Source organism: Poecilia reticulata, linkage group LG7, assembly GCF_000633615.1.
Source record: "Poecilia reticulata strain Guanapo linkage group LG7, Guppy_female_1.0+MT, whole genome shotgun sequence".
NCBI lineage: Eukaryota > Metazoa > Chordata > Actinopteri > Cyprinodontiformes > Poeciliidae > Poecilia > Poecilia reticulata.
This window is the reverse complement of record NC_024337.1, coordinates 15,488,485-15,511,203: the sequence shown is the minus strand read 5'-3', so window position 1 is coordinate 15,511,203 and position 22,719 is coordinate 15,488,485. Positions and strand designations below refer to the sequence as shown.

Sequence of the window (22,719 nt, the reverse complement as noted above, 5' to 3'; positions counted from 1 at the left end):
TTTTTATAAAAAGAATTTGAAAACTTGTGTCCTCCTACAATTACATAAAATCACAGTAAAATACCTTGAACTCTGTGGTTGTAACATGACAAAATGTGAAAAGGTTAAATGGGTACTACATTACAAACCACAGTACCTCTGTATGTAATCCTAAAACAAAACAAAACAAAACAAAACAAAACAATGAAGTGTCTTGTGTTCGAGTGGATACCTTTTCACTAGCATGCACCTTTCGCAAATTTCGTGCGCTTTTCGTCTCCTGAGGAAAATGGAGGGTGAGTTAATTGAAGCACATGCATGTATTTAGTGGTGTAAGACGCAGCCGTTGATCTCAGCCAGCATGCCCAGCAAGGTCACAGCGTCAGCAGCAAATTAAGCTTACACTACGATGATGATGATAAATAAAAAATGCAATATTTTGTCAGTGATGATGCAAAGAAAACTGGCATCAAATGTTATGAAAAAAAAATCATTGTGATGGTAACATTATTAAAATGAGGTAATCATTATGATTAATAGTGCAGGAGTTTTTAGGCAAAGTTATAGGGGGCGAAACGAAGGGGAAAAACTGATATTCCTATGAAAGTTGTCAGAGTTAAGGTGCAGCAACAGGTGTGGGAGGGGCAGGACTTACCACTCCCTGCCATAAGATCAGGCCCTCAGAGGAGCTGGTGTTGATTTCCATTTCTATTGTCTCTGGAGCATCATGGACACTAAAACAGATTAAATAATATTAACAATTACTTATTTGGAAAAAAAATCAGATTTATATACAAAGCCATAATTACCTATCAGAAAGGGGGAAAATAAATATAAAAAGTGCTAAAATAAAGTTACCTTCTTGGGAAAATTGATTTAGGGAGGGCAATGTAGCCGTCACTTTGGAAATGAGCTGCATACTGATAGGGGGAATCTAGAGAAACATGAAAAAAAAAATGTTTAGGTTGAAGTTTATTCAGATCATTGTTATGGTTCCCTCTAGTGGTGAAAGGAAAGAGGACTCCATGTTTTGGTTGGTTTGGTTAGATACATTTATAGACAAAATATATAATGTAAACCCAAAACCCAAAGAATCGCTTGTGTTAATGCTGCTGAAGGCAAGATTGCGTAACTTTTAGGAAAACAAATAATATGTTATACCTCATACAGATACAGAGCAGAATACATTTTTTTATGCTCCATTTTACATTTGTAGGAAAATTCAAGTTATAGTTAGCAAATTTTCATTTGCATGAGGTAACAAGTTATTTCTTTTCTCAAAAGCTGCAAAGGATCATGTTCAACCCGTATCTGTAATCCAAAACCACAGTGCTGAACTTCACCTTATTTATAAAAGTTATATGGAAATATGTCATTGCAAAGATCCAGGATGCAGATATCAGCATATAATCACCATTCCTAACTGCTTGCATCATCTTTGACTTCTCACAAGGATTACATCCTTGGCCAAACAGTTTGATGCTGACAGAAACTCTTGTTAACTTTACAGCTTCAGCTACAGTTTTTGCGGTGGGAATTGAAAATGAGTCTATAATACTAGAAAAAAGAAGTTAGCAGAAAACATCACTTTGTAGTTTTGATTGGATTACAAGGCAGAACTGATGTTTTAAGAGGGATTGGTGCTGGAAATCATCATTCCTCTGCCAAAAAAGAAGATGTGCTGCCTTTGCTCTTTTACACCAGCAGGTCTTGATGCAAAGGAGACCTTTGATTCAAAGGTCACAGCACCAAAGAAGCCACCGTTCATCAAGAATAATGACTCTGCAAGCAGTATCAGGACTGGACTGCAAAGAATTTCTTTTATGAGATCAATTTAGACCATTATAGACATAATGAAAATGTAGCGTCCAGGGACAAAAAGGTAAACACTTCCATAAATCCCTGTCATGCAAACATTGAAGTATCCCAAAGCCATTTATGTTTGGGCTTGCCTCACTGCTATGAATGCAGAATGGAGAAAAATCCAGGAGTAATTTGGTGATAAACACAATGGAACAACGTGTTGCAAGGAAAAACTGACTTGGGGATAAAAACATAAAAATTATACGTCTGCAATGTGCAAACTCATCAGATTGTAATCCCCGTGAGAACTTTAACTCATCATAAAACTTGATGAATTATCCAGTAATAACCTTTGTAACAGATTAAATGTTGAATATTGACATTTAGACATCAGTTTACTCTAGAGATATCCAACATAAGTTCAGATTTCACTGAAGCAGTAAAGTTTGTCAGTGTCAAAACGTTTGGCCACGGTTGTGGAATAAACCTCGCAACATCTAAATGCATGTACAGCTCAATCATCCAGACAATAATCAGTGGTTTCCCCAGAAGACACTTGAAGTTGTTAGTAGTCTGACTGCAAACATTTCCACATGAAGAAGACTGAATGACGTGACATTGAGAGCTTCAAAGAGAACAAGTGTTTGGTTTGTCGAGAGTTGAGCAGGCAGTTCGAAGCAACGAGACTTGTGAGTTGTGAGTAGGCATTTTACAGACATGAAAAAAAGGGGAATTCCACGTTTCTGCCCTTTCCTGTAGGAAACTGGCAACAGAACTCTGCTTCCTGTCTGCAGTCTGCTCCCTTTTATCTGCAATGCACAATTCCCCTCTCCCTACTTTGAAATGCAGATAAGAGTTTCAGCTGAGAATTGAAGACAGACACATATTTTCTCTCTCCGTGCGCACGCGTGTTAAGAAAATAGACAGTTGAGTTTGAGGTTTTTGTTGGGACGCCGGGGCCCTCGAACTGAAGCCAGGGCCCTGTTAGTCTCGATCGTTTCAGGCAGACTCAACATTGAGATACTATACCATTCGCCTCGCTGGTTTCTGAGCTCCGCAGGGCCTTGGCGAAGCTGAAGACCTGGCCTGTGTGCAGGATACAGCCATGAGATTGCAGAAAAAAAGACACCTGCAGCCATTTAGGGTTATCTCTCCCAGCATGCTCTTCGGTGCTGGGAGTCACCAGAGAGCTTTTGGAGAAAATGTGGGCCATATGGGCTGCATGTTTCCGCCTCGGCTTTTTTTTTTGCTTTGATAATTATTACTTCCACCCACTGAATGCAGATTTACAGATCAGCTGACATGTGTGCTGCATACAGACACGTGTTGTGTTTTTAGGAAACCGTCAAAAACATGCAATAACATATTTCACTTTATACCTCCGGCTTGGATTTGGTTTATTTAATAATTAAACGGTTTCTATCTTGCGAATACTTACTTTCCTCACAGCTGAGGCCCGTGTGTCCAGACATGCAGACACATTTGCCTTCAACACAAGTTCCTCCATTTTGGCACTGGATGTCGCTCTGGCACACAAATCTCACCACCTCACAACGTTCACCTGCAGAACCACAGACCAAGAGAGAGTCAGGGGTCAAAGGTTGAGTCAAGCTCACTGTGTCTTTAAGTCTGCCCAAAGGTGTAAAGGACGCTAGAGAAAAATCCACCTTTAATTCTAGTTCTATAATCTTTCACTTAAGAAACATATGCAAATAAATGTAATTTAATTTAAGTGTGCTTATTATAGAGGGTGATGCTGCCAATGGTGTATTTTTTGCTGCTGAAAAGTTCAATCTTAATCCTACCTGACCAAAAGACACACTTCCAGTAAGGTTGAGACAAACTGCATGTTTATTTTTTGTTTTTGATAGGAGATTGAAAGATCAATTGAAATACCTCTTGAACAACATATTTGCACAAAGACAACAGGATTCCAACTAAAGTTTAGTTTAATAATCGATTATTCTGGTGATTAATCAATTAATCGGATGAAGAAACTGCCAGTTTCTCCTAATTATTATTTAACTACTTAAGTCTTTTTATACAATATTGGAAATATTTTAAAGATGCAAATAACCAAATAATTCTGTTCCTTTTTAAGTAAGAAAATAAACCTTTCATTGCCTAACATGCAATTACATATTTGAAGAATGTTATTTTACCCACACATTGCTATGAAAATCATCCACTAGACAAAAACAAAAACCTGACTCCTAAACAGATCCAAGAAGTTACATTTTTAAAAGACTCACCTTCAAATCCATCTTTGCAGAGGCACTGGTACTCATACTCTGCATTGGACATGCATTCCCCACCGTGCAGGCAGGGCCGGCGGTCACAGGGACTGTTGTCCACACATTTGCTAATTGATTTGCTTTCTGTGAAGCTGTAGGACAAGTCCACCTTCTTGTTGTTGATGGAAACCTGCAGTCAAGACGTAAACAAGTCTGATGTTCCACAACCAGAAAAATAACCAGCAACCTTCGTTCATCTACTTCCAAACAGAGAATCCTCACCTCTCCGATGCAACCGTCAAACATCTGAGTGACGTTTGCAGGTTTGGGCAGGATGTCCATGCTCGGCACTCCTCCCAGGTACATTGGAGTATGGATATTGAGGCCCTGGGCTTTTCCTGGAGACATCCTCCTTTGCACTGGGCCCTGGTCCACCCTCAGGTGGCCAGACTTCTTGTTTCGCTCAGCTACAACTCTGTGCCACTGGCCCAGGGAGACCGGCTGAGGACTGAGAAGGACTGCCTGTCCTGGATGTCAAGACGGATTAAAAACTCTTAAGCCTAAATATAGCTAAAGTTCTTCTTAAACTGTGATACAGAACCTATGTATCCATATTCCTTTTGCCTCCGATTCTCAATTGGATTTAGGCTTAGGGTTAAAAAATGTTTCTTCTTCTTCTAGGTTTGCCACAGATTTACAGTAAATCCACCCATCCTAAAGTTATATCTGCTTCTCCATCAAGGAAAGCATCCCTAAGTATGAATATTTAATATTTATTTAAATTAAGTTTAAAATGTAAGCTTAATTTTGATATGATTCTGATCAAATCATAGTTGTATCACAGTCTTTCCATTTTTAGTACCTTATAAGATGTTCTTGTTTTATAACCTAACCCTACTTCAAACATCCCCACAATTTTATTTAGGGATATCAAATAATAAGGCATGATTGGATGCCATAATTTTTCAAGATTTTTCTTCTAGGAATATTAAGAAATCTTTTTTTGTCCACTTATGCACTACCTTCTGATTGTAGCAGAAGAAAATGTGAGTTCAAGGCTATGGATACTTTTGCAGGGTGCTGAATGTTCTCATGAAACTTCACCAGAACTGTGCTAAGTTGTGTTTACCTGTGCCGAGTTCATATCTGAACTCCACATGACCCTCCACCATCGAAACGGCCACAAAGTCCTCCACCTTGGTTTTTTTACCACCGCAGAAGAACATCAGGCCATTTCTTTGCAGTGGTTTGAACTCCAGCTCAACACGCAGGTCGTCATGGACAATGGTCAGGGGTGGGTAAGCGATGTATGACTCATCCCCATCAAACAGTGGTGTCGTCACCAGCTCACCTGGTAAGAATCAATTACAAATGTTTAAAAAAAAAAGATTTTTCATGGATGGAACTGATGGATTTAAGTTAGGAAAGATGGAGCCTACAGCTGATTTTACCTTGCATGCATTTGTCTCCAAACTTGCCCAGATGGCAGCGACAGTCGTAGCCCAGGCCGTTTGGCCGGTTGATGCAAGTAGCATCGGGTCCGCAGGCCTCTGAGGGAGTCACAGTTGCAAAATGTTACAAACAGAAGTAATCCATCTTATTTAAGGTTTGAACTTTTAAAAATGTATACAAATGGATATTCTTTTTAATAGGCTCTATTGGTGATTCACATTCACCTGAGTGGCAGTGCAGAGACGAGTGATGCTGGCAGTTGCTGCCTGTGAATCCTCGGGGGCAGGTGCACCTGTACAAGCTGGCCTCTGAATCCTGACACCTTCCTCCATTCTGCAAAATAAAGTAAAATAAAGTAACAGAGTAACCGAATGTTGAGGGTTTATTTAGATGATTCAAGCTGACCTGGCATGGATAATCTTTGCAGGTGGGACAGTTTGTGACGCCGGTAGAGCTGCGGTCGAGTTCTTTAAAGATCACTTCCTCTCCTTGGATGACCAGCTGACGAATACAGCCTGCGTTAAAGTCATAAAAAAATCAAAAATAAAATTCACATGGGGGAAATGTCTTCTCCATCCTGTGAGTAAAGAGAGTAAACAATATCTTACCCACAAAACCAGTCTTAATGCCAGCTGTTTTTACGATTGATGTGTAGTTGGGGTAACCACCCACATGCAGCTCCTCATTCAGATCAAGGCCCTGGAACTTTCCCTGATGAGCAGAGTGCATTCAGTTTTAGCAGTGTTCAGCTTTACTACTTTTACATCTGGTATGCCTCAAGGCATCATTCTAGGAATTACCTGTTTTAAATATTGATGTTTCCTTTGATTTTTGATTTATTTGTCTTACAATAGTAAAAAGGTAGGGCTGCTCAATATCAGAGAACATGCAGTTTTCAGTTTTATTAATGAATAGCATAATGATGATGGATGACACTAATACAAATGTTTTTATTCTCCTTATCACATTCACAACTTCACCACCATTTTCTCTCTCTCTGTATATATATGAAAACAACTTTTTTGCCACATTTTTATTAAATACCAAGTTTTTTTTATCTTTTTGTTTTTGTGGTTTTTGATGCATTTTCTTACAGCAGTACTACAAAAACTACAGTAAAAACTACAGTGGCAGCAAAGTGAGAGGTTGATTCTTCTAGACACCTTGACTTGGAGAACAACAACACCTCCTTGGGAAGTTTACCCAGGAAGTTATTCGATTTGAAAGGTTGTCCGGTTATTTTCGCTCAAGGAGATGAGACTTGTGATTTCATCAAAGTAAAAAGTAAAAACTTTTACCTGATTTCGTCCAGGTAAAAGTTGGAGAGTTGAAAGTAAAGTACAGAATTGTCAGGATGAATTCCAGTGAATATTTTTCTCAAATCTCCCAAAACTGTTTGTATTGCTGGGACTATTTTTTAATGAGCAATAACATCAATAAATTTAAAAATATGATTCTGTGCATTTACTGTGTGCAGTTTAGAGGCACAAATCACTCTATATTTTATGTGACTGGTGTCCAAAAGAATCATATTAAAAATGGTTGTTTTTCAAGAGCTGCTTTTTTGGGTCTACAATTGCTGCTTCACCAGTCATAGCAATATGTTTACTTAAAAAAAAGAAGTAAAAAATAGTTTCTAGAACAGAATATAAAACTTTAACTCCATGTTGCCCACCTCTATCTCTGACCATAGTGAATTACCTGTGATTTTCCACTGATGGGCTCCCCGCCGTCCACAGTGATATAACCCTGGGTAAGGTTGCGAATCACCTCCACTGTGTGAAACTCTCCCAATTTAATGGGGTTGGGGTCACGTATGGTGGCCATGCCAGAGCCCACATCAAACCTGGGATCAGACATAATTCTTGAATTACTGTTATCATCAACAACGGTCCTCATTATGCAGTGTTTTGAGTCCTGACCTGAACTCCAAGCGTCCACTCACAAGTCCGAGAGAGATGAAGTCGGCTCCTGTTGTTCTTCTCTGGCCGTTGTAGAGGATCATGCCTGCCACCGGCGAAACAAATGAAATCAGCAAAAAAAAAAAAAAGAAAACATAACAGATCCCCACGATAACATCCATCCTAATACGTCCATAACTCATCAAAGTGTTTTAGGAGGAGAATAAAAAACTCACACCCAAAACAATTGTAAATTTGTTCTTGCTCAAGGAAAGTAATATTTTACATTTAATATGAGAGACTTATTAGGATAGATATTCTTTGGGATTCATTTTGCCCATCACAGCTGGATGGTTAAGCAGCATGCCAGGTAGTCACAGCTTTAAAGCAAAACAAAGCCATGTCACAAACTGCTGGCAAAACACTGGGCTGCAAAATGCAACCTGCTGAATCATAATGCAAATTCGCTATTTTTCTTCCATCACATGCTGGAAATTCACATGCATAATGTACATGAGCGGTACATTCTCGTGGAGAAGGCATGAATATCCACTGTGTTTGTAACTGGAGGGAGAAAAGCTGCAACAGAAAAAAAATCTGTTCAAGGCAAGTTGGCAGAAAGTAGATGGCAAAAACATCAGTTCTTTCTGAAATCTTTCACTATTTTGATGTCACTTTGTCACACATACTCAAATGTTGAGTTGTGCCTGAAGTCATTTCTTCTGGACTAATAGATTCTCCAGCTTGATCTGTGGAGCCCTCTTGTCATGTAGGAGTGGGGGAGGTTTTGATGTGCAAAATGTAAAACAATGTTTTGATAGATACATCTAAAAAAAAGGAACACTCGTATTTCATTCAGTGCAAAAATACAAAACAATACTACAAAAACACCAAATTTTGCCAAGAGTTTTTGGTCTAGTTTGTAGTGCAAATATTTGAATACATAAGTGCTAAATAAGACAAAACTAGCTTGTAAGTAACTTTTCAGCAAGATATAGTAGTTTGTTTTAAATCAATAAAAAAGTTCCAGTTCCACTGACAGATGTTTTACACTTATAACGTTTTCTTTTTATTATAAGTGAAATATTATCTTGTTGAAAAGTTACTGGGCAGTTAGTTTTGTCTTGTTTCATTTGGACTAAGAAATTTGCACTAGAAACTAGAACAAAAATACTTATGACTTGTGTTTTTGCACTTATGATTTTTTTTGAAGGAGAAATCCATTTGCAAGGATGATGGCAAAAACAGAAGATAAATGATTAATACTTGTTTATTTTATTGTGTGTGTGTTTTAAAATCTTAGCTTTTTGTTGGTGCACACATTTCTAAATCAGTTTTCTCTCTTTCTCTGACGTAAATGTAGCAGCTCTATCCTAATTTCTTTCCCTTTGCTTCGTGGCTTTGTAATGATGACTGAAAACATTGCTCATGCATCGTGTTGCATTTCTCTCGCACAGCCCATAAATCAGCTCTGAGCATGATGGGGGGAAAAGTCTAGTGCAGGCAGAAAGCATAGTGCTGCCAACAACAGCCTTGACTTCCTGAGACTCACCAGCATACAATATGAGACCTTCTCACCCCATGGGTGAGGCAGGAGGGAGGAAAAGGAGGGACACAACATCCAGTGAAATTACAGACGAGACAAAGCATATTACACAAATGTACCAAGTATGCAACTGAGAAAAAACATCAATAAAATCTAAATGAACACATTTTATAATTAAAATACTAAGATTTAGAGAAGTGCACTCTTACCATCGACATTATCAGGTCTGAAGTTGATCTTTATGTTGAAAGCCTTGTAGGCATTTTTAATGGTGGGCAGTGTGAGGTAAGACACGGGTTCCTGGGCAAAGTACGGCATCACTCTCTCTGAAAAAATACATCACAGTGAAACACCAACAGTCCTGTAGTTGAAGGTGACTCTGTGACACACTATTCACTTCTCGCACTAACCATGGACTTCAAGTTTGGTGAAAGCTGCCACTTTGCCGTGCTCGTTCGAGGCGGTGCAGATGTATGTGCCGGAGTCCTCGTGGGTGACCTGAGGAACTGTCAGCACGTTGGCTTCCTGGAAGCACTTAGGAGGAAGTTCTCCTTCCGACTTGAAAAAGGAAAGTAAGAGGGAAAAAAATGCAGAAGGGCTACAATCCAACGGATAAACAAACAGCTGTGATTTAGTCTGGAAGGAACCTCTTAAAATATTTTAGATATCATTTACAAGAATCAAAACAGGATGCTGAGTTGCCATCACACCTAACGCAGCTTCTCTTCCGGCTTTCATGCCACTATAAACAATTTTCAACCATTCAATCCTGGCTATGGACAAGCCAGGATTTATGTTTTACTCTCCAGAGAAAAACATGGATGTAAATACAATAGCTTAGATGCCTAATGTTACATTTTTGGTCCAGTTTCAAGTAATTTTTCAACAAGATATAGGAGTTTGTTTAAAGTCAATAATTCCTTCACATTGATGAAAACATGCTAGTTATAACTAAGTCAAATAAACTGAGTGGAACAAGTACTTTTTCATCAATAGTAAGGAATTACTAATGTAAAACAAGCTCTTGCTGAAAAGTTACTAGTAAGTTGGTTTTGTCTTAACTCAAGTGTACTAAGATATTTTTACCAGAAACTAGACCAAAAATACTTGGTAAGATTTTATGTTTTTGCAGTTTGAGTTCCAGTTTTTCCTTCCAAGATCACTGAGCTGATTTTATGAGGCCCGCCCAAACCACAATTCAAGAATAAATTAAACTAATTAGGACAAAACTAGACCTTTTAAATTAAAATCTACTTACTGATTGCTTTTCATTTAGCAAATAAATGTCAATAGTTTAATTAAAATAGTTTCATGTCTAAAAAAAAGAAAGAAAGAAAGAAAAAAAAACATTTTGGCTGATTTTAGTTTGGAGATGATATTGAGTAATTTTTTGGCCCACGTGACACAAAGTTTGGACACCGTATAGAAGGTCAGAGACAGCACACTCTACACTGTGAAAACGGTTAAATGCCAGAAATAAATGTTTACCTGTTATAACAAGACAAGTTAAAATAAAAACCACCAAGTCCCAAAACAGTTCAAATAAAGTTGTGGCAACAAGAAATGGTGGGAAGCATTAGTTACCTTTGTCCACTTGATATCAGGGACTGGATATCCTGAAGCTAAGCAGGGCATGACTGCGTCAGACCCAACAGTCACCTCCTTTGTTTCTGGCAGAGCAGAAATTTGCGGAAGAGCTGAGAAAACAGACCAACGATTAAACTATGGTTATAGTACTGATTGTACAGGGTTTCTGCAGGCTTCACCAATTCATATTTATGACTTCTTAAGACATTTTAAGACCATTATGAATAAGATCTAAGACTTACATCACAACAGAAATGTACAAAGTAATACTTTTTTTTCAGGAGACCAAAACCGTGAAATTTCTGTAGTCTTTTAGCTAACTAGCTGCTTTGCTTTGTTTTTGTGAATATAAATTTATACTTTCCCATGATATACATAAAAAGTTAGTTAGAAAGCTAGCAGGTATTAGCAGCTTGTTACCGATAGCCTTAACCACTCTGAGAAACAGAATGCATCAGTGAGGATGTCTGTGTGCAGCTCAGTCATTTGTCTGATACAAAAACCCGCAAAACATAGTCACAACAAAATTTAAGACCTGTGATTAATGTACTTAAGGCCAACTTACATTTTCTTTAAACAATTTAAGACATTTTAAGGTCTTAATTTTAGATTTAGTGAATTCAAGACTTTTTAAGGGTTAGTGGATACCCTGAATAAATAAGAGCCTGATTAGTAAGAATAATGTATAATTAAATGTATATATTCATGGCCGTTTCTATGATAAAAAGGTTGTTTATTATTACTCACACTGGACGTTGAGCAGCACCTGAGACTGAACTGAGCCTACGTCGTTGGTGGCTGTGCAGCGGTAATGGCCGGCGTCTGCCTCGGTCACCTGACTGATCCTCAGCATGCCGTCCTTCACCAGGATGTGTGATGGAAGTGGGCCTCCAACTTTACTCCACCTGACTGTGGGCTCTGGATCACCGACAGCATGGCACTCAAACTCCACAGCGTTCCCAATCATCACGGTCTGCATCGAGGTGCGTACATTAATCATCACCTTAGGCAGAGCTGTGGAAAAGAAGAGAAATATGAACAAAATAAATAAAGCAAATGGAGCTGTGCAGATATTTACAAATATGGGAAAACTTTGTCTTCAAGGTTTTGAGCTTTTCCAGATCATGTCTCCTTATCTGAGCTATTTCTGTAAACAGAACCTTGAAGGCAAACATTGTCCATTGACTTTATAAACAGCAGGATGTTTCAAACCTTGAATGGTTAGTCTTGCAGTGTCCTGTGCTTGACCATATGCACTGGTTGCTCTGCAGATGTAAACACCTTCATTGCCCTGCTCCAACTTTTCAATTCTGCAAGGAGAAGTTGCATTTCAGATATCCACTTTTAAAAAACTACACCTTATGTGCTTTTCCTGCAAAGAAAAAACAATTCTGCCCAATTACAACCACAAACTAAAATAACTGTCATTATTTAATTACAAAGTAATAAAATATCAATGGTGCTAAAAAACATGAAAAACCTGAAAGCAAATTGAGCTGAAACTGGAATGAAAGTTGACCCTCCAACAAGACAACAACCCGAGGGTTACCACCAGGGCTTATAAGGAACAGATTGAATCAAATTATGTTTGTGTTCTGCAGAGCATTCATTTACAGAAGCTGAATAGCAAGTATTAACTCATATAAATTAAGATGCATACAATTATTCTTACATTTTTATTTGTAAATAATGTGGGAAACCCATGAATGATTTTCCTTCCTATAGCATTTATGTTCTTGGTTTATCACATAAAATACAAATAAAATAATTTGTGGTTGCAACAGGACAAAAAACAAAAAAGTTCATTTGAAATATTTTTGTATTTCTAAATGAATAAAGAGGTATGATCAACTGAGAAGACAAAACATGCTACACGGTGTTGGTATGGCCACCTTTAATTTAAGTCCTGCCTTAAAGGAGAATCAGTCACCTGAGAACACCGTCCTTTATGTCGTGGTTTGGAGGCAAGGCTCCTCCTTCCTTCAGCCATTCAATCTGGGTATGAACTCCTCCAGCTGCAGAGCAGGTGAACTCCACAGCACTGCCCTGAGCTTTCACCTCAACCTGGGGGGAAACGCGCACCGCCAGCGGTGCTGCAAGGGGAAAAGACACAGACAAGAGTGGAATCCGCTGTTTAATTCAGATTGTTGATATAAATCAATCCTGCATTGGAAAGAGCACCAACTTACATCTGACTGTGACTTTAGCAACTACTTCGCTGTTGCCAACTCTGTTGCTGGCCACACATTTGTAGCTCCCAGCGTCCTCGGAAGTGGCCAGGTCGATCTGCAGATCGCCTTCGCTGGCCTGAGCTCTGGAAGGCAGGATGCCGCCCAGTTTGGTCCACGTGTAGGTCAGCGGAGGAGTACCATGGGCCACGCACTGCAGCCTGATCACCTCTCCGACCCGCACAGCCACGTCATCGGGCACCGAAGCGACATAAGGAGGGGCTGCAAAGTCAGAAAAAGAAAAGAAACATTAAAAAGAGTTTTAAATCTAAGTTAATCACTGTAGGCAATGATGCTTGATTCGGTCCACGACAATTTCCTTATTGGATCTTCTCCTCCTATATTGACAAATCCAAAGTCAATTTAAGGTGTGAAATGTTTTTCTTTGTATACCCCCAGGTTAGGTTTGGCATTGATCAAGGAAAATCCACTACTGCATCATTTGCAGTACAATATACCCCAAAATTACATTTTTAGACAATTAAAATTAATTTACCCGACTTGTTTCTCTTTTACTGTATATTTTAACTTTGGAAAGATCAATAAAATATTTCTAAGAAAAAAAAAAAAAGATGCACAAAAGGCACTGACTCTCCACTTCTAGCATGATGGTGACTTCACTGGTTCCCATGTTGTTTGTGGCGCTGCAGATGTATTCTCCAGAGTCTTGTCGACCGACAGATTGTAGCACCAAGCTGTTGTTCACCAACTTCTGCCTCCGAGGCAGACTGGAGCGCAGTTTGGACCATGTAATCACCGGAGAGGGAAATCCTACAAAACATAAATGCAGAAAACTTAAAAAAAAGAAGAACAAAATCTCCTGAATCAGCTCTATTTTAGTTCATTGTATCAGTTTATTTTACTAAAAAGCTGAAATTGCACACAAAACACATTTAAAAATGTGGGCTTCTTTATTCATTTTGTGTTCCCGTCACCGTAGGCATCACAGTGCAGAGTGGCGGTCTGTCCCTCCACCACGACCATGAGCGGCTCAGGAACCAGGGCCCTCGGCGCTGAGGGCATTTGAGATCCTCCCTCTATGATCACTTCGACTCTGGTCTCAGTGGTTCCCTCAGAATTACGAGCCACACAGACATACGTCCCACTGTCTTCTGGACGGGCAACAAGAATCTACAACATCAAAACAAAAGTGGTGAAACTAAACTGCAACAGTAGAGGGCAGTAAATGTTTTGCATTTATTGCAGTGTTTTCCCTTTTCTTTTTCACTGCAGTTGACTTGGTAAGTTAATTATTTTTTATTCCAAGTGAACTTAGATATTTGAGTTAGAAACTAGACAAAAATACTTTGTGTTCTTTCAGAGTATCTGTCTATCTTGTAAAGTGTGCTTAGGTGATATGCTGTTGTGAACTAGTACTACATAAACTGAGCAGAAGAGTCTGAGAGTTTGCTGATTGGTGGAAAGCTGTTATAAAGACCAAGCTTATTCAAAATGCACTGGTCAGCTTTGATTTTATTCTAACTGCCAGATGAACTTGTAGAATAAAGTCATTTAAAATGTTTTGAGTAACTGTACCTGCATGACTGCATTGGAGTCCATGGGTACAGGACTGGTCAGGGTGGTCTTCCGGTTGTTGTCCAGTCTGTGCCATGACACTGAGGGGCGGGGTTCTCCTGAAGCTTGGCACTCCAGGTTAATGGGCTCGCCCACCCTGACCCGAAGGGGCCCAGCAGGGGTAACAGTGGCCCCAGGAGACTCTGACGGTACAAATATGCAGAATTTGGCCACTGGAGGGAACCCTTCCATTAAGAATACATGACTGAAATATTACCTTTAACAATCAAAGACACTATGGTTTGAGTGATGCCGAACGGATTGCTCGCCACACAGCGGTAGGCTCCGTGGTTTACTGGGCGAGCGTTGACGATGGTGATAACGGAGCCATCAGAGTTAACTCGGACGTTATCTACAGAGAACAGACGGAAACCAAACATCACACAGGAGACGGCAGCGGCTGGAAACACACCAGGAATCCAAAAAGGAGGCATTTAGAGACGATTGTGTTCATAAATGGTAAAAGGATTGAATTAAGATAGCACTTTCTTATTACACTTCACACTGGAGCCACATTCACCCAATCGAGTATGCACACGTTATATGCAGATTGGTAGAAAATCTGGGGTACGTGTCTAGCTCAAGGGCACCACAACATGTGATAAGAGGAAGATGGAATTAAACCTACAACCTTCCAGTTGCAGCTCTACTCACTGAGCCACAGTCAGCCTGTAGAGGACAGACTGACTAGTTTCTTCTGCCAAAAAACTAAAGAAAAGACTTAAACGAAGCAGATTGGTTAAAAAGAATAACATTTATTGTGTCCTTTTAATAAAAGAATTTCGAATAAAAGATTTTAACACCAAGAGTGAGGTCGCAAAATACTGAGACATCTTTCCAAACATTACATCAGACCACGCCCAATTTTTTCTCACTCTTCTTTTACAACATTGGCTGAGTTCACTGAGGTTGTGTTCATGTGTTCCTGCACAGCTCTACAGCTTTCTGAAGATTTCAGTTAGGCTAAGGTCTGTACTTTAATTAGGCCATCGCCGTACCTTGATTCTCATCTTCTTAGCCAATTTCTTGCTTTGACGACTCAATTTCCTCTTCGCCTAACACAGCAATAACTTCACATTTGACTCCAGAATATTTCAAAATTCAGGAATGGCTAGTGGGTTTGATGAACGCCCAGTAAAGTGCCCAGGTTACTACAAAACAACCTCACATCCAGAGTCTCATTTTGCTCATTTTGTTGTAGGTTCAGTTTAAGCTTCCTCCTGTCATGTCAATGTTCCTCTGGGCACTTAACCCCAAGTTACCTACTGATCTGCGTATTGGTGTATAAAATTGAAAAAACCCCTAAACAAACTGTTAAAATATTAACAAACAGCTGTGTCTGCATTCGATGGCTACTTCTTGAAATAAATTATGTTCAACATATTTTCACATTGATGTAATTTCGTAATATATAGATAAAAACTGTTATTTAAAGCACTCAGCTGTTATCTTTAACATTCTATTTATGTATCCTTCTAAAGTTTTGAGGGCCACATACACATTTAGTGTGGGCTAGATTTGGCCCCTGGGTCTTAAGTTTGATATGTTCACTAAAAGTAAAGACTGGCAGCAGCTCTTGATTCTCATTGCTAATGTCTTCCCTTCGCGGCATTGTGTTAACACACGTCTGTAACCTGCTACATCTCCTGCTTTTATGGAGCTGGCCACACATGTTAATGATCATTAAATCAAGTGAATTTGATTATCAGCATCTGGTTGCAATATTTAAAAAATCAAAGAGGGTGGACGTTTTCCACACGCAGTTTTTTCATCTTGGCTTCTTTATTGTTTAATAAACACTGGCAGTTTGAAATCTGTTGTGTATTTTTACGCATTTTAAACAACTTTAAAATCGGCTACAGAACAGATCTTTTTTACGATGACCTGACAAGTAAAACCTTGAATTGAAAGAGAGCGTACTTTCATTGACCTGCTCTGTTCTTTTCCTGCAGCGTGGGCTCAGTTGTTACCTGGCAGAGGCTGGTTGTTGGCAAGTTTCCACTCCAGCCTGACCGGCTGGGCTCCACTGTACACCTGGCATCTGAAGCTGGCTGACTCCCCGACACGCACTGCAGAGCTGTGGGGCTCAACGCCGATGATGGGACTCTGCAGACCTGCAGCAGAAACCAGCAGTTTGGAATTTGGATTATTTTTAATTAAACAAACCTCCTTTGATATAAAAGCAGCGTTTTCTTTTTTTTTCCCCGTGTAATAAATCCCATGTTGAGCGTGGCCACTGGCAGCTCCTTCAGGGAGTGAATGAGGATGAGATCATGGGACAGCAGCAAGGAAAATCATTCAATCCTGAGGTCACACAAGTGAGAAGAGGAAAAGAAGTGAGGATGTGTGAGCAACTCCCCGCAATCTAACACTCTGACCTTAAATCGACTTTCCCTGCTGCTCACTGATTCGGCCTTGTGTAATATTCCAGATAGAAAGGTCTGTTGGGTTTATTGAAACTGTCTCGCTTCGAGTACAGCTAAGTGTAGTTACATTAAACACTTGGAGAAGATCAGAAAGCCTCTACCCGCCTGAGAAGCAGGAGAATAAATATATGACCTGCAGGAAAACCTCAAGTGTTAAACATCCTTACGTGAAGAAGATGAAGTGACAGAGACGGAGACAGAGGCCTGATGGACCGGGCTTGAGCTGCCGGCTCCCTGCACCCGACAGATGTACTCTCCCGAGTCCTCCGAAGTGGCGGAAAGGATACGAACCTGATTGCCAACAACCTGCAGATGGGAAACGGACAAAATGTAAAATTTTACCTTGGAACAATTGAAATTCATTGAAATACAGTATTTGTGCATTTTAGAAAAGGCTAATTTATTATTGGCTATAGCCGTTACTGACATTGTTGTAAGACTCCACTGTTAGCCTGCATGAGATGTTGCAAATGAGAAATATTGCAAACTGATGCAGTGTAAAAAGCAACTTAAGAACTTATATAAATAGTCTTGTTCTTTTTTGAAAGCATGTGTGTTAGAGATTTTTTGTGTTATCATTTTTATTATTACTTTAGTTCATTATTCAGTCTAATGTTAATCAGTAGTGACGTGCTGTGCTAAAACATTTTGATTGCTGTGTTGAATATCTCTGTTCCTGTGAACTGACTGTTCCTTCCACTCTTGGAAGAAATCGCTCTCAAGGAAAAGAGCTTGATGACCTGTGTGTTAGATAGAGCTTGCCATCTGTTTTTGTTGTTTATCTTTTCTCACAAATAAAATGCCTGCTCTAGCAGAGAGAGGGCAGAACGCTCTGTGAACGGCTTGGAGGAGCAGTTTGCTGGGTCTTCTCCTTTTGCAAAAGTTCGGCCATAAAATTCATATACGTTGTCTGTGGTTCTTTTATGTAGGCTCACGAAAAATACCTATCAATGTGAACTTCTGTTTATTAGCGTTTCACCACTGGAAATAAAGAAACCACAAACCAGTGCCAAATTCTCCAATCTGACTAAGCTTATGTGGAAGGTGCTGGATCAACAAGTCTGACCCAACTTAAAGGGTTAAGCCATTACCATTACGATCTTGCTGCCACATACCACAAGACCTCATTAGTGCTTGTTACACATCTCCTCCTCTGCAGGTCAAAGCCGTTTTAGCACCAAGTGGGCAACAACTAAATATTTCAAAGCACCATCTACTGTAGATGTTCAATTATGTGCGCTGTTGCCTGTGTATTTTGTTAAAATATACATTGATGTATTGCTTGATATATGCATTGTTGGGGTGCATTGTTGCTTTACTTGGTGTATTTGTATTTATTTAAATATTACTGAATGCCTGTGGCTCGGTGTGGTGCATAGTTTTTGCACTGTCCTGCACAACATGTGAATTTTCAGATATAGTTGACGTCTATTTAAGGCCCTGATTGAAACTCCACAGCACATCAATGAATCTACATGTCACTAAAATAAAAAAATATAAGATTATTATATGAAGAACTTTTTTTTGGCAAAATCACTTGTAATTTTTTGTTCCTCACAAATAAGAACATTTGAGAATGAATGGTGATATACTTGACTAAACAGCAAAGTCTGCTGGGCTACAAGCTGAAAACAAGACTGTGCATGTAAGGCATATTTAGGGAAATTAAAGCGCAGATATTTGTGTGAAAACCTGATGGTTGGCAGAGAAGTGTCCGCTGGCTCTCGTCCAGGTGACTCTGGGAGGAGGATTTCCAGGAGGAAAGCAGTTCAGTTCCAGAGTCTGACCCTCTTGGACATCAGCGATAGACGGTTGGATGGTGACAACAGAAAAGGATTGCTCTGCTGCTTGGACAAAAACAAGAAAATTAACCAATCTGACAGACAGAAACAGGCACATAAAAACATGTTTGAAAAATGACAACCACTGAGAGGATGGCAAAATGATGAATCTGAAGTCATCTCACCTCTGAGAACAGTGACCCGAATTGGAGTGCGGTTTGAGCCGACACTGTTGCTACCAACGCACATGTAAGTGCCAGCGTCAGAGAGTTTAATGTTAGGGATGAAGAGAGTGCCAATGTCGGTGCGGTCCGTTTGGGCCTGCGAAGAAAAAACACTGCAGGTTGAAGGACAAATATTTAAGGGTCTTTGTGTTTTGACAGAAAGTGAAGCACTTACCTTTCCCTTGTCTCTGGGTACAAAACAAATATAACAATGCCCCAACAAGGTGACATAGCTACTACTAGCGACACAAAATGCACTACGGTGCAGACTTTTCAGACAGGACAAAAGATGTTATTGCAACAGTTGGATCATTGCTTGTGATTTCAGTGTCATTGGCCCGAGTGACAAAAGGATTTGATAAAGCCTGGCCATTATTTACACAGTGATCGGTGAGGTTAGAGCCGTTACTTTGTGATGGTCAGAATCAAATTTAACAGAGATGCACTGAGAAATTGACTTGTGACTGTAGTCAGATGATTTTCAACTCATAATTCTGTTTTTTTCTTTTCTTATCAGTGCATGTACAAAAACTGAGAAACTGTAAACTTCTAGCAACTGCAACACTCTTCCGTGTGGAAGGTATTAAAAGAAGACTCAGACTTAGCTAGTTCTAGTTTCAGTAATGTGTTTAAATACCAAGTCAGAGAAAATATTAAATATTTTCTGACGTGTGACAACATGTCTTAGAAAACTGTAATGTTAGCAGCTAGTGAAATGGCTGAAAGTATACAGCAAAGTTGCCGTTGTTCTATCTTCTGAGCTTTAAGTCATAGAACATTGTGGTTTTGGAAATGCTGGAAGCATTTTGCAAATCTAACATTTCAGGTAAGGTCTGCATCTCATGTGCAGACCTTACCGGCACAGAGAAGTTGCAAGTTGGAAGTTTCAATGTTACAGATTTCCAGGAAAAGATCAAAAGAACATCCTAAATTTGACCCAAAAAAACAAAAAAGAATTTAATGTCAGCTATAGTTCTTTGAGACAAATCAGAATTGGCTAAAGCTGAAAATCTGAAATTTGCCACAAAACTCTGATCAGTGCATCTCTGCAATTAATTGTTCATTTTTAAAATCTATATCTATGATTGATACTTATTTTAATAAATGAAGGAATTAGGAGGGACAGTTCTGAATCAAAGATTAGTTAACATTACAGAGCAGGTTGTGGCAATAAAATCCCAGCAGCTGGTGGAAATATTTGGCATCAAATAACAAAAAAACTGAACCAGGTCCATTAACTGTATTAACTTTCTAAGCTAAAGAACAGCTGCACCTGTTTTGAACTCCTGCACTCCAAGTCAGTGGCTGCAGTTAATTTTTTATGAAGCTTTGATCACATCAGAGTGGAAAGGAATCAGCAGGGTCGCAGTCTGGGGACGGATTACTGTACTGTGGGAGGGGGGCCGATGTCGTGGCATCCGTGGACAAAGCTGCTTAGCTGCAGCCAAATCAACCGTGTGGGACGCTAAACCGAGCAGTGTTCGAGGCGGGTCGTGCCTCAATGTGCGTCTGAACCCATTGACGAGTTTTCAAAGCAAGCCGTTTGCTAGAGCATACAGAATTTCTGCGTGGTCGCACGGCACCGCCCAGCCCGGCTTCCCCATGGGAAAGGCTGACACAACCCAGTCGCTCTCTGAGGCAGAACTAAACGGGCCTTGTTGAGCAAAGAAGAGCGACACTGGACCCAGAACAGCACAAACCCGATTAGGGCTGCGGCCTCGCAAAGAGCAAAATCTCAAAATTGCACAAAGTATTAGAACTTCTTGACCGTTTTCACATTTCGTTACCTTTCAGCTATAAACTTCATTGTATTTCATTGGAATGTAATGTGAAAGTAGTTCATATTTGTGAGGAAGGAGACAATCTAGTTATTAAGTCCAATTTTGCAATTCTCCACAAGCCAGGTAGGAGGTAAGCCAAACACGAAGAAGAAGTTGCTTTAATGTCAGACGAGAGCAGAACTGACTTTTGTTTGCCTATACAAAATATTATGAGTTGCGCAAAACTAGCACTGCAGGTTGTAGCAGCATCATGGTAGCAAAACCTGATTCTCATGTCTCTAGAAAAAAAGACTTGAGAGCAGGGCAGAAGTTTATCTTCTAGTGCAGGCGTCTTCAGACATCCCATAACAGCTCTTAATAACTTTGGATAAAAATGAAAAGGAACCAGTTAATGTTTTTAATTACAAATATAATAACACATGCAGATTTTTTTTAAAGATTTTCAATTTTAGAATGACACTAAAAGTACTAGTAACATATTCTTAGTTCTGTTTCCTCTGAAATAATTTTTGTGTCTATTTCAAGAAAAACATTAAAGAAATGTCCATCCTCTTTTATGTTTCTTTATTTTAAATCCTAAAAAAACAAAAAAACAAACACTGGTTCTCTAAAAATTACAAAAGATTTTTTTTAAAATAGATAATTAGCTAAAAGGTTTTCTTTGTCAAAAAGTCATGTGACAAAGTTTTATTTGGCTGCTTGAGAGCAAAATGTCTCTTTAGGTTGTAAAGGTTTCAGATTCCTATTTTAGTAGATAATCAATCATAAACATTCAGCTAAAGCTGGAATGGGATGTGACTTTGGGCTATCGCATTAAATGCCAAAAAAAAAATACAATGAAGTTTGTGGCTGTCACGTGTCAAAATATTATGAAAACCTTTGTGAGGCACTGCATCTAAACTACGTATTCTGCTTACTTAGTGCTGTTAATTCATTTAGTGGAATGATGGAGTTCATCTGGGAGCTGGAAGCCCAAAATGTCAGGGATGATTTCATGAGGACAGCACAAAACGAGACACTATGAAACACCTAAATGAACAAGACGCTACACAGAAACAGCGACTGCATGCGGGACGTTCAACAGACCCAGCTTGTTGGTTTAAACGTTTGACACCAGCTACACATGGACTGAACGTGAGCAGCTGTGGGACATTACCACAAATTTACAGAGCGTGAATCAAGGACATGGCTTGGTCATGCACTTAGTTGACGTGATGTGAGGACGAGGTCAGTGGGAGACAATGGATTTGAACTATGAGACGGGGACAGACACACAGACAGATGGACAGACCTGCAGCTCCTCAATACGTCTGTGTAACACATCGAGACTGTTGCTTTTAAACTGATGGAAACCGTGAGAGGGAATGGCCTGAGCAAATGGCAGAACAGGGCAGGAGGGGGGCAAACAAGAAGGGAGGGAGGGGAAAATAAAGGTCAGTGGTCAACATGCTGAAGAGTCGGACGGAATGCCGTCGGCACTGGACACACCCTGAGGTGTAAGTGGAGATACAGCACAGGTGAATGTAAATGCAGAAACATTACATTTTACAAGTACTTTACTCCACTGGGACAACATTCAAGCTTTGATTATGGTTCCAGATTTTATCCTCCAGTCGGCACCAGATGTCTCACCTCTGGGGGGAGCTGTCCTCCATTTTTCAGCCAGGTGAGCTTTGGGGTGGGCGAACCTGTCGCTCTGCAGTACAACCTCAAGGGTTCCCCTTCACGGATGTCGACACTTTGAGGACTGACTTGAACTTGGGGCGTAGTGCCAATACCACTGGGGGTGTTTCCTAAATGACAGCCACAACAATCATCACAGAAGACGGGGTTTTTTTTCTTTTAGAAAATATCTGGATATTTTTACACAAAGTGCCTTACAAAAGCATCAATAATGGAAATTTAAATTGGAAAACCACACAAAGTTACATTATGGTAACGTGGAAGGAAAATTACACAATCTTTAATAAAAAAAAAACAAACAAAAAAAAACAATTTAAAGTCTGAAATACATGTGTTGTTGCAAAAATCATGAATTTGCTCTGATACCTTTAGATAAGCAGTCAGAGATAACATGAAAAAGTCTAGATCAGTGCAAGGAAATAATATCCCACCAGCCAATAACTTTAATTTGCACAACTGCAAGAATGCTGAGATAGTCTTCCAGTACAGGCCTGCAATGGCTTGGTTTAGATCAACACA

The 22,719-nt window shown here is 39.6% G+C and overlaps 1 protein-coding gene across 20 annotated transcripts in view; it reads right to left on the bottom strand.

The window, feature by feature from the left end:
• Positions 1-22,719, bottom strand: part of hspg2 (heparan sulfate proteoglycan 2) — a 127,341-nt gene that overhangs the window by 4,937 nt on the left and 99,685 nt on the right. For 15 of the 20 annotated variants that reach the window (XM_008414489.2, XM_008414498.2, XM_008414496.2 and 12 more), the window contains 32 exons: positions 22,150-22,310; positions 21,809-21,886; positions 18,698-18,833; positions 18,424-18,575; positions 16,899-17,037; positions 16,276-16,419; positions 14,523-14,657; positions 14,267-14,448; positions 13,666-13,861; positions 13,322-13,501; positions 12,692-12,952; positions 12,433-12,595; positions 11,715-11,812; positions 11,250-11,516; positions 10,500-10,612; positions 9,326-9,473; positions 9,125-9,241; positions 8,922-8,939; positions 7,391-7,475; positions 7,170-7,314; positions 6,077-6,179; positions 5,874-5,983; positions 5,693-5,801; positions 5,468-5,566; positions 5,146-5,367; positions 4,299-4,543; positions 4,035-4,206; positions 3,221-3,343; positions 2,812-2,868; positions 838-913; positions 635-713; positions 212-259 (listed from right to left, as the gene is read on the bottom strand). In XM_008414489.2, the coding sequence (XP_008412711.1) occupies positions 212-259; positions 635-713; positions 838-913; positions 2,812-2,868; positions 3,221-3,343; positions 4,035-4,206; positions 4,299-4,543; positions 5,146-5,367; positions 5,468-5,566; positions 5,693-5,801; positions 5,874-5,983; positions 6,077-6,179; positions 7,170-7,314; positions 7,391-7,475; positions 8,922-8,939; positions 9,125-9,241; positions 9,326-9,473; positions 10,500-10,612; positions 11,250-11,516; positions 11,715-11,812; positions 12,433-12,595; positions 12,692-12,952; positions 13,322-13,501; positions 13,666-13,861; positions 14,267-14,448; positions 14,523-14,657; positions 16,276-16,419; positions 16,899-17,037; positions 18,424-18,575; positions 18,698-18,833; positions 21,809-21,886; positions 22,150-22,310 (4,361 nt within the window). The remainder of the gene's footprint in view (positions 1-211; positions 260-634; positions 714-837; positions 914-2,811; positions 2,869-3,220; positions 3,344-4,034; positions 4,207-4,298; positions 4,544-5,145; positions 5,368-5,467; positions 5,567-5,692; positions 5,802-5,873; positions 5,984-6,076; positions 6,180-7,169; positions 7,315-7,390; positions 7,476-8,921; positions 8,940-9,124; positions 9,242-9,325; positions 9,474-10,499; positions 10,613-11,249; positions 11,517-11,714; positions 11,813-12,432; positions 12,596-12,691; positions 12,953-13,321; positions 13,502-13,665; positions 13,862-14,266; positions 14,449-14,522; positions 14,658-16,275; positions 16,420-16,898; positions 17,038-18,423; positions 18,576-18,697; positions 18,834-21,808; positions 21,887-22,149; positions 22,311-22,719) is intronic. The other 5 variants (XM_008414495.2, XM_008414497.2, XM_008414491.2 and 2 more) reach the window with 5 other exon arrangements.